This window comes from Buteo buteo, chromosome 11 (genome assembly GCF_964188355.1).
Source record: "Buteo buteo chromosome 11, bButBut1.hap1.1, whole genome shotgun sequence".
In the NCBI taxonomy this organism is placed as follows: domain Eukaryota; kingdom Metazoa; phylum Chordata; class Aves; order Accipitriformes; family Accipitridae; genus Buteo; species Buteo buteo.
The window spans coordinates 1568079-1584874 of record NC_134181.1 but is presented as its reverse complement, the minus strand read 5'-3'; the positions used below and the strand labels follow the sequence as shown (position 1 = coordinate 1584874).

Genomic DNA, 16796 nt, shown 5'->3' with positions numbered 1-16796 from the left:
AGAATCTTCCTCTGCCTCATTAGCAAAGCCTAAGACAAAAATGTCATTCACCTTTGTCAGAAGTCACATCGTATGACCTTGCTGAAAGCGTTGCATTGGAACAAGTTAAAAGTGTATGTTAGAAAATGTTATCTGAATGCTTAGAGCAAAAGCACAGAAACGTAAAACAAAGGCAGTTGTTCTTCTTGCTACCCTCTTCAAGTTGGGAAGATGTTTGCTGATGCCTTTGAGATTTGAACAAAACTGGTCATGGCTATTCTGGCCCATGTGGGTCTGGTGAGGTTGGACTGCTTTACCTTTGAGAGGTGTTTGGGTTTCTTTTAAGTTAAAATAAAAATACATGCATAATCTTTCAAATGGCAGTGAATCTTGTAGTAGAACTAGCAGGGGACAAGCAATGTAGTTTCTGGGCTTACTCTTCTTTCTGGAGCCTTCACGAAAGACCATGGGAAATAGAAGCTGTGGTCCTTGAGGCAGTTTTCCTTCTGAACTTTTTGCATTTTCCTGGTGAAGAAGTCTTTGCTTATTGTTTTGTAGCAGCAGCTGGGAGTCTTACTGTTTGTAGCCTTACTTTCTTGGCTTTTACTAGAGTATCCTAACAGCATTTACTGAGAAACCTGCATTTAACTCCAGCACATGCATTTCTTTCCATAAGCATTTACAGTTCCTTGTGTGAGGCTGTTCTCAACTGACCGTGCCAGTGTTAACTATGGCCTTATGCCTCAGGAAATGTGTGCATGTTTCAAGACTGAAGAATTTTCTCCAGATTATTTTCTTTGCCACATTAATGTGATCTCTGAACAAAGCCATATTTTGACTGGATTGTCAAAAAATATATAAGGAAACTCAAGGAGTCTGTCCTTCCCATTACTCCCTCTGGTGAGGCTGTCCCGTTTGCTTTGCACACGAAGCAAGCTGTGCGCTTGGGTGGATGTGGAGCTTAGCTTTTTTTGCATTTGGAGCTCACGTATATTTCTGCCATCCTCAGTATAGCTCTCTCACTCTCTCCTGAGGTCTTCTGGTAGTAACTACTTCATTCTGCTTGCCTGCAGGTAGCACTTACTGGTTTGCTACTTCAAGCTCTCGGGGGAATAACCAGAAGAATGGAGGATTCAAAAAGAAATCTCCACAGGAGGATGAGGGTATGTATGTGCCAAAAAGATATTTAATGAAACAAACTGTATGCGTGTGAGGGGTAAGGGTGGACAGCATGGAAGATCCACTTTAATGCTTCTGCCTCCGGGTATTGTAAACCTGTACCTGTAACTTACCACCTCTACAAACCTATGGCGAAGAGCAAGTTTGAAGGGCTGTATTTTTGGCTTAGATGATGGAATACTAAGATTTAAGACAGATGATGAAACTGGTTCTCTTTCTGTGCTGCTTTGCATCCTATGCAAATAACTTCATTGATGTTTGTCTTAGTTTGGCTGCTTTACAAAGGGGAACAGTAGTATGAACTGAGTTTTGGGTTGGAGGTTTTGTTATAGAGCATTTTGACTTTATAAACTTGTATTAACTAAATTTCTTGAAGCTGAGTTCTGTTGTTTTTCTTATATTTCATTTACCTTCCCTGTAGATGTGTCTCTACTTCTAGTGATGCACAGAGCTCAAAGTTAAAAATAGATTCCTTAAAAAGTTCTTAGCTGTGTAACTAATGGCACTTGCTCAGAATTTTTCTTTTTTTTTTTTTTTTTTTAAATCAGTCTTCCTAGATACTGTTTTTTGTATTCTTACACTGCCTAAGCCCCAGGCATCCTGTGATACAGGACTTTTTGAAAATTAGTTTTATCTCGCTAAAGGTGTTCTGGAACCTAGGGATCTATGTGGTGTGCCAGATTATGTTGAGAAGTAGAGGAGTGCCCTGTCTGTACCTCAAGGTTAAGAGGGTGAGGAATTTAATGACACTAATGTGGGGTGGGGGTGCAGGGGAGTAACTTTAGTGCACTAGACAAAAACCTCATGTAACTTCTGACAGACAGTGCTCTGATCCTTGTAGGAGCCACTATTATCTTCCACCAGTAGGGTTTCATCAAACATTTTTCAAATAGGAGCAGATTTGTGGGTGTCCCTTCAAGTCTTGGTATTGTTGTCAACTTTCTGCTATTTGTAGATTGACAACAGCTGCATTCCATTTAAAAAGTGTAATTTGACTCTTCCACTTCTGTAAGGAAAATTCTTTGCTTATTTGTGAGTACATGCCTCCCAAGAACTGAAGTGTGTGCAGAGATTTTCCAGGCTGTGGGTAAGGCATGTTTTCAGACTCTGTGGTGTAGATTTTTAGCTGTGAAGTCCCACAGCTGATGGCATGTGCTGTACCCACTGGCCTGGTGGGGCGGTTTAAGAAAGGTGTCAGAAGTGGGCCCAGGTGAAGGTCTCATTCTTCTGTCTTGTCAGTAATGCTTGCAGAAGCATAACAGACCTGAGCATTTTCTTCATTTGATGACATTAGTTGATGCTTGCAGAGGCTGGTGGTGTCTTGAGTGAGTTTATGGATGTCCACTGTGCTGCTTGTTTCCTGGACCTTTCACTGGGGGATAAACCTGTAGATGAAGGGCTCCACATCTTTATACTGTGAGTTGGAAGGCACTTAGCATCATGCTTAAGTCACACAGGTTGTAATATAATTTTATAAATTATATGATAAACTTTTACCTAGGTATCATCAAATAATGTAATAGCTTGGCTTTTCCTTTGTTGTGCTTAAACATAATGGCCAAATCCTCTTGGACTAACTAACTTTTGAAGTTAAAGCAGTCAGCTGCTGCTGACTTTTAGCCTGACTCGTGTCATTGCAGTCTCTTTAAGGTGAGAGCAGTGGCTTTGCCTGTTTGATCCATTTAACTGGGTTGAAGTCTTCAATGGGATGTGAGTGCAGGTATCGTGGAGTCCTTGTTAAGGAAGTCAGAGCTTGGAGCTTGGGACCCTTAGTGTTTGCAAGACCACACAGGGTGACTATGAGCATAGCGCCTTGAAGTATTGTAGCTTTTAAAATTAGTAAACAGTAACATGCCATGTTCAGTGGCCTCTTTTCTCCTGTGATTAATGGATAGCTTGACTTTGGGAGGTGGCATGCTAGCCCATGTCTCCAGGGGAATACTTGTCTCTGCAGTAATTATTAAAAAGTACTCTTCAAACTGTCACTGCAGCCCTTGCAAGATTTTAATCGGAGAGTTCAGATTTGGGGTTAATGGCAAATCATTGCTTCATGGAGGCTTTTTGAGACTAAAAAGCTGGAAGTATTCCCACAGCTGTTGCTTGCAAGTGTCACATCCAGTTACTGGTTCTCATTTACTGAATATTGTGGGGTAGTTTATGGTGCAGTATGAATGTTGTACTGTAAAGATAGTCACACTTTACATAAGCTTAGAAATAGATTGATTTTTGTCCTTAATTGAATGCAGAGTAGAGGAAAGCTTTGCGTTGCCTTCTAGCTTTCTAGAAATGGTGTTTTTTCCTGAAATTATTCAGCCGTAGGTTAAAGGTCCTAGACAAGTCTAATTCCTAGAAACTGGAGAAGTTGTTTGTGTCAAGGTATCTAATGGCTAGCTTTTACCCTGTGGTGATCTTGTGATCGTATCCTCAGTTATTGTGTGCTTTAGAACATATTATATGCATCTTCACTTTTCTGTATTAAATTTCAAAGTGCTTTAGTAATAGTTGACTCTGACATCTCTCAGGAATTTGCATAGCGATAGATGGACTTTCTTTCTGTTGTTACTCACTTTTCTAGAGTAGTTTCTTTTCTATAGAGAATCTTTTTATTTAGAACTTGTTCAGCTTTTCAGGATATTGCCCAGACTAAGGCCTCTATCATACTGTATTTTAATTTTCTTTAATAAGACTATAGTGGATGTCATCCTGCAGCTTAGTGATGAATTGCTTTGTTCTAATAAAGCTGGATCTAGCAGATAACACGGAAGTGAGGAGATGGCATCGAAGAACAAAGTGGATGGGCTGGTCGCAGTGTCTGAGCTTGTCACTGTCTTTTGAAATTATGACCTTATCTGAAAAGCTGCATTGTTTCTATTTAGGAGCAAGCCTTTCCTGTTAAATGTGGAGCAGAGCTAGGAAACGAGTGAAAAATGATGCTGCGTATCTGAAGGACAGAGTACTTTTTTTAGCATCTGACTGGGTCATATGTTTGTCCCTTGGTTTTGTTGCAGTGTGTGTAGGGTCTAATTGGTGGCTAGTGATAAATGCTAGTGTCAGAACATTTGTTATGAATTTGCAAATAAATCGAATCTGGGCTGCAGCAGGCAGAGGCACTAGCAGTCCAGTGGCGTAGAATTAATTTATTTCTGGGTGTAGAATAGTATTTATGTATGCCATGTTGCTGTTGATGTTAAATTGTATATCAAGAACAAGTGCTAAATTATATATTGAAAATGTCCACATAAAGCTGGGAAGAGGAGGAGATATTTGTTGTCATCTTAACTCAAACACTGGCTAGCAGTTGACATTGAACTGTACTGTGGCAGTCCTTTGCAGACCACAGAATTTTAAATTTGCCTATGCAGTGCAAAAAATGTTGTGAGTCTGAAAAAAAGGTATGGTGGCAAATACTTGAAGTAAACCATTCTTTTTTCTCATGTCAACACTTCAGTATGTCGCTAGTACAGTAAAGGTGGGGGAAAGCACGTCTAGCATGGGAATTTCTCTTTGATACAGAGCCTTAATGTGGACAAGTTATCAAGCCTTTTTAAACGTGAGGTTAGTTGTATAGCATGGGAGAAAATTTTGTTAAGCAATGAGATTGATTTGCAGTTATTTATATGCATAGGTAGGCTGCATATTGTGTCTCCTGTGCTATTTCAGATTTACTTCAAGTGCAGATTTTTCTTAGGTAGTAGAAATGTTGTTGGTCTTGTGATACAGCATGCCAGCAGATCAAGAGCTCACCAGGAAGCAATTACCTCTTATAATACTGTGCTATGTGATTTACCAATGACACTATGACTCCTAATATTTTCCGATGGATATGTTAGCAACAGCCTGAGGCCTAGGCAGTGTAGAAGCATGTTACATAAGAAGTGGGCTATAGTCATTAATGAGTCTGATTTTTAGCAACAAGGGTCCAGTGGCTTTATTTGGCCTATATCCATATTAGGCCAGGCAAGTGAGATAGTCTGTCACTTTAGAATAGGATGACATTTGGTGGGATCGTAAAGGGGCTAGTGGACTGTGACCACCTGAAGTCTCCCAGACCAGGATTAGACTGCCTTAAAACAGGAAATGCTGATCAGAGCTCTTCAAAATATGTCTGAGATTGCCGTCTGTCTTTGTACGCAATCAATAACTTCTGGAAGCGAGGGGCTTGCTTTGGCTTACTGATGCTTCAATTCTTCCTCTTGCTGAAGCAACAATTAAAGTGAAAAAGGTGACCCTCCATCATCTTCTCTGTGTACACAGTGCTTCACTGCATGGCTTTTGGGATATTGGGGAACAGCTGAATGTAGCCGCAGCAATGTGATGCAAGCAGATTTTTTGCTAGCAGGATGCAAAATTTGCCTCCTTCCAGGCAACTGTTAGGTTTACATCTGAATGCTTGCGCTTTCATAACCAGGCTTTTGACCTGGTGCTATTTCATGTGTACAGCTGGGGCCCTGTGGTCTGACAGTCTAGAAGCCAGAAAGGTCTGGGAAAGTAATGCAATCCAAAAAACTGACTCACTCGCATAACCTTAGGTAAGTCACACAACCTCCTTTGTGAGCCAAGCCAGAAAACTGCCCGTGCAATGCATGTTAGGTGCTGCTTCTGAGTCTAGTCCTTTAGGAGAAACCAAACATGCAACAAAAAAATGCCCAAAAGGTAGTGTTGTGTTAATCTGTCATTTAATCGGCCCTTCTTTGGGTCAGAAAGCTCCACAATTACATGCTCGTATCTTTTTTTTTCTCTATCTTTTTTTCTAAAGAGGATGAGAAACGCAGGAAAAGGGAAAATCAGATGCATCTTGAACGCTTACGGGCACTCCTCATCATAACTTTCATAGTGCTGATGTTTCGATTCACGGTCAGCGAGAACAGAGAAGGGACCAACATTTCCTGGAACTACTTTGTGAATGAGATGCTGGCAAAGGGGGAGGTCCAGAGAATCGAAGTGGTGCCAGAGAGTGATATTGTGGAAATTTATCTGCACCCAGGAGGAACTCCTCATGGACAAGTTGTGAGTGACTTTCTACAATTGGAATGAATGACCTTAGATTACACTGTTGAAAAGAATTGAATTACTGAATATATATGTTTGGTAAAACTCTAGCTGGTAAACTTGCTCTTTGTTAACTTTTCCCTTTCTTGTATTTGAAATTCAGGCGACTTTGTTACTCATATCAACCTGGAAACTAAGATTTTTAGTTGTAAAAATAATTAATAATGGCCTGGAAGAAAGTCTTACGTATATCTAAAAAGCTGGGAAAATTCAATAGTTTTTTCTACTGGCTCAGTCTGATATGTGAGAAGGTGTCTAGAAGATTGTAAACTCTTATTACTAGATCTTGTTTCAAAATTTTTCTCCTGTTTGGATTTTAGTTTTAAGTGTTTTGTCAAACTCCATCAGACTTCCTTCCTAAATCTTCCAAAATGGAAACAAAGCAAAGTTTGATCACATGCTTACTTCAAGGAGCTGCCACTAAGAATCATTACAAACTGGCTTGAGAGATTAAAATACTGTTCTTGGATACATCCCATTTTGTTTGGTGACTTACGATACATTTGCAAACTGCTGGATGAAATTAATTTCTGACAAAGATATAGAAACAAGGTCCAAGAAGTCCACGTGGAGCACAAGACACCTTCTTCCCAGTGATGTAGTTTTCCGTATATAGAACAAAATTTTCTCTGAGCCTAAGGTGTCAGTATAACTGGGTTCATAAGTTATAGGCTCAGCTTGCCTACAGAGTTGTTGCACCTCCTTGTTTCTAGAGAGCTGAGACTTAATTCTTGACTTTTATGCTTTCATAAGGTGCTGAAAAGACTAGAGGTGTTCCTAAGTTCATTTGGAGCCCTAGTGTCAGTTACCTGCTCATGAGTTCATTGATGCAGCATCAAAGGGTGTAACATAAGGCTAACTTTTATCTGACGTGTCCACGTTGTGCACTTCTGCTCATTGCTGTATCCTTACACTACAATACTTACATGCTGCTTTTGATTGCATGTCCCCAGAACGTTACCCTGTTATACACAATGCGGGTGGCAAACATTGACAAATTTGAAGAGAAGCTGAGAGCTGCGGAGGATGAGCTGAATATTGATGAGAGAGAGAGAATCCCTGTTTCCTACAAGCATCCTGGCTTCTATGGAAAGTATGATATAAATTTGTGTTGACTGTTGATCTTATATTGGTGGCAACATCCCTCACTTGGAGAGGAAAGTCACTTTCAACTAAATGTTATTATATAAATATAGAACAAAGTGGTCTCAGTTTTGGAGCACTTACCCTATCTTTCAGAAATAGGAATGGTGTAGATGTACCTTAATGTTTTCAAAAGCGAGGGTCCCAAGAAGGTCTCTGGAACTGCAGCATGCAGCAGACCAAAATGTTTCGGGTCAGTGTCAGCAAGTCTGAGAAAAGTCTGTGTTCTTGCATAGCTGAGCATTTTTTGTCCTTACAGTCAATTACTCAAGTGCAGAGTGTGATAGAAATCCTGACTCAACAAGTGATGTTACACCGTAGTCTGTGGAGAATGCTGGTGGTGCAGTAAGCCTTCCCTCGTTAAAATGCTTCGAGGAAGGCCTGTGGTGGTGGTTCAGTCTGTAAAAATAAACACCTAGTTTTGGCCTGCATCTCCAGCAGCTGTAGATCAGAGGACGGCCTGCACTGGTGCTCACTCCAGCTGTGAGCCACATACTGAGCAGAGCAGCTTTGATGCTGGTGTACAAAATCTCAATGAGAGGAGTACTTCTGTTAAACTTACAGCCCTCTTCTGTTACCTGAACCCAAGATCCTTTGCTTAAAAAAAAAAAAAATAATGCTCAAAGCTTTTAATTCTGAAATAAGTTATAATGAGTGAGAAGGGGGAAGATCTGTCAAAAGACTATAGAGCGTTGGCTAGGCTTTATTCTGTGCTTTCGTATGATGCACTAGTGTTTTGTGGTCATTTGCTGCTGAGGTGGCTTATTTGCCCTTCTGTTAAGACCAGTAGCTTGTTTTTCCAAAACAGGATTTATGGGGTCCAGAGTACAAAACAGACCTGTGAAGCTGGCTCACTGGGCTATTGAACAAGTCCAGCTCCATCACTGATGGCTGTTACACTGCTGTAGAAAGATGCTTTCCATAAGTGTGGGGAGAGACTCCAGCATTTGAAGAGCTCTCGACTAATTGCTTATTCTGAAGTACTAACAGAGAGTTGTAGTGTGGAAGTCCGGTGTGCTAAGTAAAGAAATCCTGATTCCTGACAACAGATAGCATCATGCTGCTATGGTTATCTGCCAAGATGACCTGGTCACCTACTTGTGTGCCATGCAGAGCGCATCATTTGCTTTTAGTAGTTCACAGTGTTTGGAGCGCACTGGCTTTCCCCCTGGAGGTAGTGATAGCCAGTGTGTGTGTAATTCTTCTTCCCCGGCACCTAACCAAAATATGAAACAAATGTCATGTTCGTATATGAATGGATACCTGGACTGGATTTTGTCTAGTTGCTTCTCCTCTGAACAACATTTGCACATTTTTAATACACGGTTTATATGAAGGTAAACTTTTTTAATTGATCATGCAGTATGAGACCTTTAGGTGAAATTCAAAACTTGCCAATTTTTTCAAACTTGTGTTTAACAGGAAGAGTAGACTGAACAGTTAGTCAGCCACCAACACAAGCTGCTTCTCCTGCCCCTGAAAAGAGATTATTTTTTTAAGAGATATTACAGAGTCTGAAGTCTCTCAGGAGACTTGATGAATGTCTGGAGAATTCAGAGTCTCAGTCTGGAGTTTGAACCTGTGAGGTGCAGAGCACCTGAAGCTTGGATTCAGTTTACTCTGAGATGTGGGCACTTCATGTGTTTCAGAATTAATCCTGTTTGCATAGTTAACAAACGGAAGGTGACTTTCAGTTTCCAGTGTTTCCTAGGATCTCTCACTGAGAAGAAACAAATGCAGCTGGGTACATAGCACATGCTGGTCCCCTTGCTTTGGTAAATCATGCCTCTGTGAGAGATGGAGCACGCATTCCTAGTTTAAAGATAAGACACAGAAGTGTGGTGAGACCAGATGATGTCACAGACATGTGAAGCAGAACAGGGTCCCACAAATCTCAACCTGTCATCTGACATATGATCATTTCTCCTCCTACTGAAAGCATCCTTTGTTTAGAGCTCACAGGATATTTGTCCTCAGCGTGTTTGTCTTGTAACTATATTAGACCTGCAGTGTCATCTCTGCTCCTCATCTCCCTCCTAATGCAATTGGTATTGCAAAGAACCCAGAAAATTAATTATATTGGTTGCCATAGCACTTCCTTCTGCTATAAAGGACTTCTGAGTGACTTGACCAGGGAGGGCTAACCAGACTAGGTAGAGCAGCCTCTTAATAGGAGATGCCCACTGGGATTTCTGCCAGGATTAGGGAAGTTCGAATCTTCCTAGTGTTGCCAGATGCAGGTCTTCTGCAGTGAGGTCCCTTTGAATGGACTGCACACCCCACTGGATTTTGCTCTGGGTGCGATTTGACTGCCTGAAGGTCCTGTTTGTTTTATAAGTAGAAATGCCTCTGAAGGGGATGGTGAGGTCGAATTTCTTCCACAGCTGTGAGCAGTATTTGCCAGTGTCCTCTGTTTAACTTTTTAGGTTATGTAATTGTTGGGGGTTTGGGGTTTTTATTTTTATATATATATATAAAAATAAAAACCTGTGAAGGTTCTGGTTTCTTAGTCATGTCTGCTCATTGCTGCACTTGCAGCCTAAATGTCAGGACCTTTAAAATACTGAAAATAGCTATGTTGAGTAAGATTTACCAAGTTGTGGCTGAACACTTCAATTTGTACCCGTCTTGCTTTTGTCCTTTTAGTGATGTCATTTCCCTGATAGTGACACTTGTGGCTGTGTCCATGTTGTGGAGCATCTTCCGCCTTATTAGGGTTGCAAGCCGGGTAGGAGGATTCAATGCCTTTGTAAGTATCCTGGATCTTGATGTTGTTTTGCAGCCTGTGAGTAGTCTTGTCTTCTGCTGGCCTAATCTCCCCTTTCCCCAGCAAAGTCAATGCAGAATGAGAATTAACTGGTGCCAAGGACTCTCCAGTCTTGACACATCTTGCATCTTTTCCTGTCCTGATCATCTGACTAGATTGTACAGTAACCGGCCTTAGCTGAGGCCCTTTCTTTCCCCAATGGCAGGAAGGGCTGAGCTCAGTGAATTTGCAGTCCAGTTTGCTCTGCTATTTTCAAAGCTTGTTAATGAGTTGCAGCTGCAGATGGTGTTTTTCACTGGGTCCTGCCAATATGCCTCCCATACAGCCAGAAGAGGAATTGCTGCTTTCTGCAAAATGAGTTCTCAATTTACAAAATATGTTCAGATTCTGGATTTCATTATGTGTTGGCCTGTTCCACTCATGCCACATGCCTCACTTGCAACATTAGTCAAATCTCCTCCTCCTCTCTTCCACCCTTGCCTTGATCAGCTGATGAACCTCTGCAGAAATCGGCCCAGGGTGCATTGCCATTGACCACAGGGTTTTGGGGATGCAAATATGGTGTGTTCAGTCCCTTGTTAGATTTCCCACTTGATCTCCTCTGCATTTCTCTTCTGGCTTTGGGATTCTCTTTATACAAAGGAGTGCAGCTGCGCAGAGGAGAAGAATATTTTAAAGAAGTGTTGAGAGCCTTGAGGACTAGGTTCTGTCCTTGCATAAGTGGGGACAGCTAGGCGCTGCATGTTTAACTCTTCATTTGGATAAGCTGGTGTTTCTGAGGCCTGAGAAGCTATAAACTTTCTTCTCAAAGAAAAAAAAAATTCCCAAGTAGCTGTATTCAGTAGAACATAATGAGCAGTTACAAGTAGGGCGTTTAACTAAATTCTTGTTTTGACTGTCACTGTGGCTTAACACATACCAGGAGACTGAAATGTGGTGTCTGTTCAATTTGAGAACCTATAGTTCTATCCTGGGCTGTGTTGCAGTAGAAACTAGTGGCAGCATCGGACAATGGTGCAAAGTGTCTGTTTACATGCACTTATAAGATGGTATTGGTAATTATTTACCACTGACAATTATTTATCATCAATACATACTCCTCAAAACTGTATCTATCCCACGTGTATTAAGGATCAGAGCATTTAGAAATCAGCGAGAAGATCCCAAATAAGGTTTTGGGCATTCTGCGTGTTTTTAATAAGTATCCCTGCCTGATTACATGGAGTTTGAGCTGGATTGTGTTGGGACTATTACTGCAGGTTTATTCTGTCTCTTTCCCACAACATGTGGATAAATGAAGTTTGAGTCAGCAATCTGGCTGTAAAGTGTTTCCAAAGCAAAAGTTAGTAAAACACTAGTGCATTGGTAGGCATTTTAGTGTTTTGTTAGGGATAGCTTATACCTGCTGTGCTGTCTCCCAAAGTATAGCAAACAGCCTTTCCAGACTGTTGCCTTGTCCAAAGTCAGAGCATGTATTCAGTACTTGTTCTACCTTCTACAGAACCAGTTGAAAATGGCTCGTTTCACCATTGTGGATGGGAAATCTGGAAAAGGGATTGGCTTCAAGGATGTAGCGGGAATGCATGAAGCGAAAATGGAAGTCAAAGAATTTGTGGACTATTTAAAGGTACATAAAAGTGGAACAAAATAAGTGCTTGCTACCCGTCTTCAGGGATAGATCACTGACCTGGGGAGGAGGGTATATTCTTCTCATCATCCTTCATGGTACTGAGCAGCCTCTTTAAATAATCTGACAGCTTTTTATGCTGTTATCAGTATGACTCAATCTCTGTATTTCCAGTTCTGTAACAGGAATGCAGATGTTTCTGCTCCCGTTAGCAGCTCAGAGTTGCTTAGGCTGAAAACAGGAATAGGAAATTCTGGGAGGCTGTATTCTTGTGCAGATGCTTCATGTGAGCTGTGGATCTGACAGGGTTGTGTTGTTCTTGCAGAGTCCTGATCGCTACCTTCAGCTTGGGGCTAAAGTGCCCAAGGGTGCCTTGTTACTGGGACCACCAGGCTGTGGCAAGACATTGCTGGCAAAGGCTGTAGCTACGGAAGCACAAGTGCCGTTTTTGGCCATGGCAGGCTCTGAGTTTGTGGAGGTGATAGGAGGTAAGCTTTTCGGGAGGAAAGGTGAAGAGGTTACTAGGTCTGTTGTGGAGTTGGAGGGTGCTGGCTGGGCCTCTTGCAAAGGACAGAGTTTTAGCCAGTCTTTGCATGGGGAGGATGAGTTGAATATTTCTAACAAAAAAATAAAAGGTTTTCAGTGGTAGAGAGTACTTAATTATGTAGGACCTAAAATGTATGCCCTCTGAATTGCTAGTTGTTTCTTTCTGACAGTGTGCAGCCATGGTTCTTCACCTGAAAGCATTATCTCTGACTTCCCTGTACCTATTATTAAAGCCACTGACTGAGGCTTCCTTTCTTATATGAGGATGCTGATGGATTTTCTGCTGCTCCCTGCTGATGGAGAAAGTATGGCCTCTTTGTGCCTTGGGATTTCCATCTTCCTCCTTTTCTTCCTTCCTCCTAGATCCCTTAAGACCTGACAAGGATCAGTGTGCAGGAACACGCTGAATATTTCAGCTTCTGACCTGTGGAAGGAACAGGAGTTCATGTTAGGAGCTGGGAGCAGAGCTGCTCTTACAGTAGCTGTAGGAGTTCCTGCAGTTTTGGGAGCTTAGTTAAAAGCCAGCATGCTCCAAGAGGAGTGGTACCAAAGACTAAGCATGTGAGTTCTGTGGCTATTTCTTTGTGCCAGCAGTGTTGAGAGAGGGACTGTCATATACTGAGGGTTTGCCTGGTGTCAGGTGTCCCATTGGGGGCTAGTAATCCTGTTCTCTGCTGTAGTAACAATTTTAGCTATGAGGCTTGCTTCTTTTTCCCTTCCCCTATAGGTCTTGGAGCTGCCCGAGTTCGGAGCCTCTTCAGAGAAGCCCAGGCTCGCGCACCTTGCATTGTGTACATCGATGAAATTGATGCTGTGGGCAAGAAGCGCTCGACCAATATATCTGGTTTTGCCAATGCTGAGGAGGAGCAGACCTTAAACCAGCTGCTGGTGGAAATGGATGGTCAGTATTTCTCTCTGCCTCTCAGCAGTTGGGCCCTTATCACCTTAGAGATCCAAGCTGTTGGCCTGTACATCTCTTTCCTGCTTGAACTTGCCATGCCTCTTTAGCGTTCTCTTATTGCTGAAGTAATTACCATTGCATTGAAACAAATCTCATTCCCCTCTTCCCTGGGACAAGGCTAGCTTGCACTTCACAGCCTGTTCAGGACTAAGCCCAGAACTACAGCTTGGTCATGTCCTTGCAAAAAGACTGCCTGTATGACAAGTGATAACTGTTTTGCACTGCTGCTTAGTGAAGGGGCTGTGGCCCTGAAAGTCGGGATGTTTTTTTCCTACGTGGACACCAGTGTGGCCTTGGCTGGCCTTGCTGTGGTTTCAGAGCTTATTGTATCACTCGGTTGAAGTGGGTCCCTTCTCTGTTCTTTCTCCCCTTCCCCAGCTGCTGCACTGAGTACAGAGGAAAAGCAGCAGCAGCTGCTCTGTTCAGCACAGGGTTTGTGGAAGCTGTGTGCCCAGTACTTGCTTTATGCTGAACCGGGCTTTCCTGAAGAACCCTTAGGAATCTCCTCGAGCACCAGACTGAACCCATGTAGCCCATCATTAGTCCCTGTTTCTGAAGGCACTGTAGGATATCACTCTTCATCTGTCCCTTAGTAAGGCAGGACTACTCCACAGCTGATGATGCCTAAGGAAGTAATTGGGCTCAGGACAGATCTCTTGAGTATGTGCTGTGACTAAGTTGTGGAGATAACCCTCTTGAAATCTAGACACTTATATAGGTTTTTAAGGGTTTGGGGCTAAATCTATTAAATTTTAAAACCTTGGAGCCAGTTGGTTTTGTGACTCTACTGAAGACCCTGAGTCAGAAGAGAGTGTAGTGTCACATCCAGAGTGAATTTGCACCAACAGCCACATGAGCATCCACCTGCTAATAAAATCAACAGAAAATGTGCATTAGAGATCATGGCTGGCAGAGGGCAGCAACCCCAAAGATTCTTACTGTAGTAAATGGCTTCAATTTGGGAGTATATTTTCCCACTGGCAATTGGAGAAGAATTATTTACAGTACTGGGGAACCAAAAGAAAATGAATTGGCAGCAAGGGCACTGCTGTCTGTAGAGGGTAATGTTTAGGTCCAGCTGGCCATTAAATGTTGTTGGATACTTGCTGTAGTCTAAGACGGGTAGTGGTTTAAAGCCTGTTAAGGTTTAAAGTTTAGTTGTCCCAGAGGGACATAAGCAACATAATACATCTATTCTCCCATCCTTTGACTTATTCTCATGTTGTCTGCCTGACTACAGGATCTCTATCTAAACTGAGAGAGATAAGCTTTGCAAGCAAGACCTGGTTTGATGCCGCACTTCTGGATGGCTTCTGGCTGTACTGTATCTGAAATCGGCCCTTTTCTCAGACACTTTCGCACAAGTGCCAAAAAGAATGATCCTTTGGCTATTCTTAGTCATAACTCTGTCAGAGCCTGCAGCACTGACCCAACTTGAAAAGTTTCTGTTGTTAAATCTTATTGTTGCAGAGCAGCGTAAGGAATAACTAACTACCTGCCTGTCAGAGAGCGTTTGTATCAGTCTACTGTTTTGTGGGACAAAGCCACCTTTTCCCTTGACTGTAACCATGACACTTGTTGTCTCATCACACTCTTCATTTGAAAAATTAAAAGCTGCCTTACACTAAAAGCACCCCCTTTCTCCAGACCTTGTTAAAGGGTTTAAAACTGCTTGCTTTTTTACTGAATGTTTGCAGTGAAATGGGGCTGCAGCCCTGCTGAAGTAGAGCACATCCTACAGTTGAGCAGCAAGGTTGTCTTCTGGAGATTGCTCTGGAGTCAACCCTCCCTTTTCAAGGAGAGAAGCTGAGACTTGTAAAAAAGCCTTCAGCAGAGGGTAGATGTTCCCCTGTACTGCACACAAGATGATCTATAATTCTGGATCTCTGCCCTTGTTGCAGAACGAGGAGAAATTGTAAGCAGGAGCACAGCATGTTACAGACAAGGTAGAGTGGTCCTGCTGTACAGAGACCTTCTAGGCCTCTCTCTGCTTCAGCACAGGTGCTGTGGAGTTTTTTCAAGGAGAGGAATGAGCTCTAAATAGGTCCTAAACAACCAGACAGAAATCTGGTTGTCAGAGGAACATGCTTGAAACACACAATGCTATGTAGATACCAGAAATCACCTTAAATATACATATACAGTTCCCTGGGACCTCGCATGTGCACTATCTTAGGCAACTTGGCCAAGCATGTAAATATACTTGGAGTGAATATAACTGTTTATAGCTGTATCTGTATAGTAGATGGTCTTGACAGACAAGGCCAGTAGTAACATGCAGAGCAGCAATCCTGGCTTGGATGAGGGTTTTTTCCTCCTGAAAGTTGTAGGGTGAGCTGGCAACAGGTTAACACTGAATTAAATGGAGGCCCATCTGTCTGTTCAGGAATATGTAGTCAGTACAATCCACATGTCTATACTAAAAACGAAAATGTCTGATTTCCTCTAGTCTGTAGAAATTAGGCATGGTTTCTAGGGTGTTTTCTTGGTGAGTCTCAATTCAGAAATTAGGGTACAACTCTATTGGAAAGTTAGTTTAGAAGGTAAATATTATCAATATGTACTTTAATAGTCCTTTGTTTGCTGTGTGCTGCCTAGTTTATTTTTAAATTCATATTGTCTCATCTTGTACAGACCATGTACTAAGTCCCTCCCCTCGTTTTGCTAAGTGCTTTATCAAACACACTAAAAAAATAGCCCAAGGAGTTTACAGTGTCAAATGGGAGACAGCTGGCAAGGACTGTCAGGCTAGTACAAGAAACGTGGACTTTCTGTAGGCTTGTACTCATCAGCAGCAATCTTGGCACATGTTGCTGAAATGTTATCTAACTGAGCATGTTACCTAAATGAACACTGAAGTGCTATGTGCATCATGGCAAAATAGTTTTCAGGATGATAGTGAATAAGGTTTTCTAGGAGGTTAACAGTTCTACCCAAGCACAAGCGGAGGAGTGGTGTGTGTTTGTAATGAGGAAGCCTTGAAATGGAAGGTTGAGAGCTGTTTTAGCTGTCTTTAGCTTAAATTGATGGTTGAAGTTCTGCAAGGCAACACCACTGAACCGAGTTAGCTATTAATTTGGAAAAAAAATTGTGCACAAAAGTAGATCTGTGAGTCATCAGCAGGGATTGTTGAATTTGTGTGTTCAAATGAGATTACTCAGAGGTAAGGTAGAGGAAGAAAAGGAGGGTCAGAGCTATATGGAACCTGCTCTGCAGGCTGGAGGAAGGATGAGGACACCAAGAAAAAAGCCATTATGCTAAGCTGTATGGGATGAATGTGCAGTTTGATACTCAGTAATTCTGGTACGCAGATTTTAGAGTAATTGTAGTGCTCTTCGTACAAGCGACCTTGGTTTCCTTCACTCTGACAGCTTGCTTCGTGTTCTGGAAGCACCAGGAGTCTGGTGGGAGAAGGGGAGGGACTGGAAGGAGCCTGTATGTACAAAAGCTGTTTTTAAAACCAGAGTGACACATGTACTCCAGTCTTTGTCAAAACAGGTGCCTGGTTTGAATAGTGAATCTTCCCTCACAAACTGCAAACAAGC

General features: G+C 42.1%; 1 protein-coding gene across 6 annotated transcripts in view; it reads left to right on the top strand.

The window, feature by feature from the left end:
• The window catches only part of SPG7 (SPG7 matrix AAA peptidase subunit, paraplegin), a 43081-nt gene that overhangs the window by 11090 nt on the left and 15195 nt on the right, over positions 1-16796 (top strand). For all 6 annotated transcript variants that reach the window (XM_075039799.1, XM_075039796.1, XM_075039798.1 and 3 more), the window contains 7 exons: positions 1053-1142; positions 5915-6165; positions 7161-7300; positions 9997-10099; positions 11619-11744; positions 12070-12232; positions 13018-13191. In XM_075039799.1, coding sequence (XP_074895900.1) covers positions 1053-1142; positions 5915-6165; positions 7161-7300; positions 9997-10099; positions 11619-11744; positions 12070-12232; positions 13018-13191 — 1047 coding nt within the window. The remainder of the gene's footprint in view (positions 1-1052; positions 1143-5914; positions 6166-7160; positions 7301-9996; positions 10100-11618; positions 11745-12069; positions 12233-13017; positions 13192-16796) is intronic.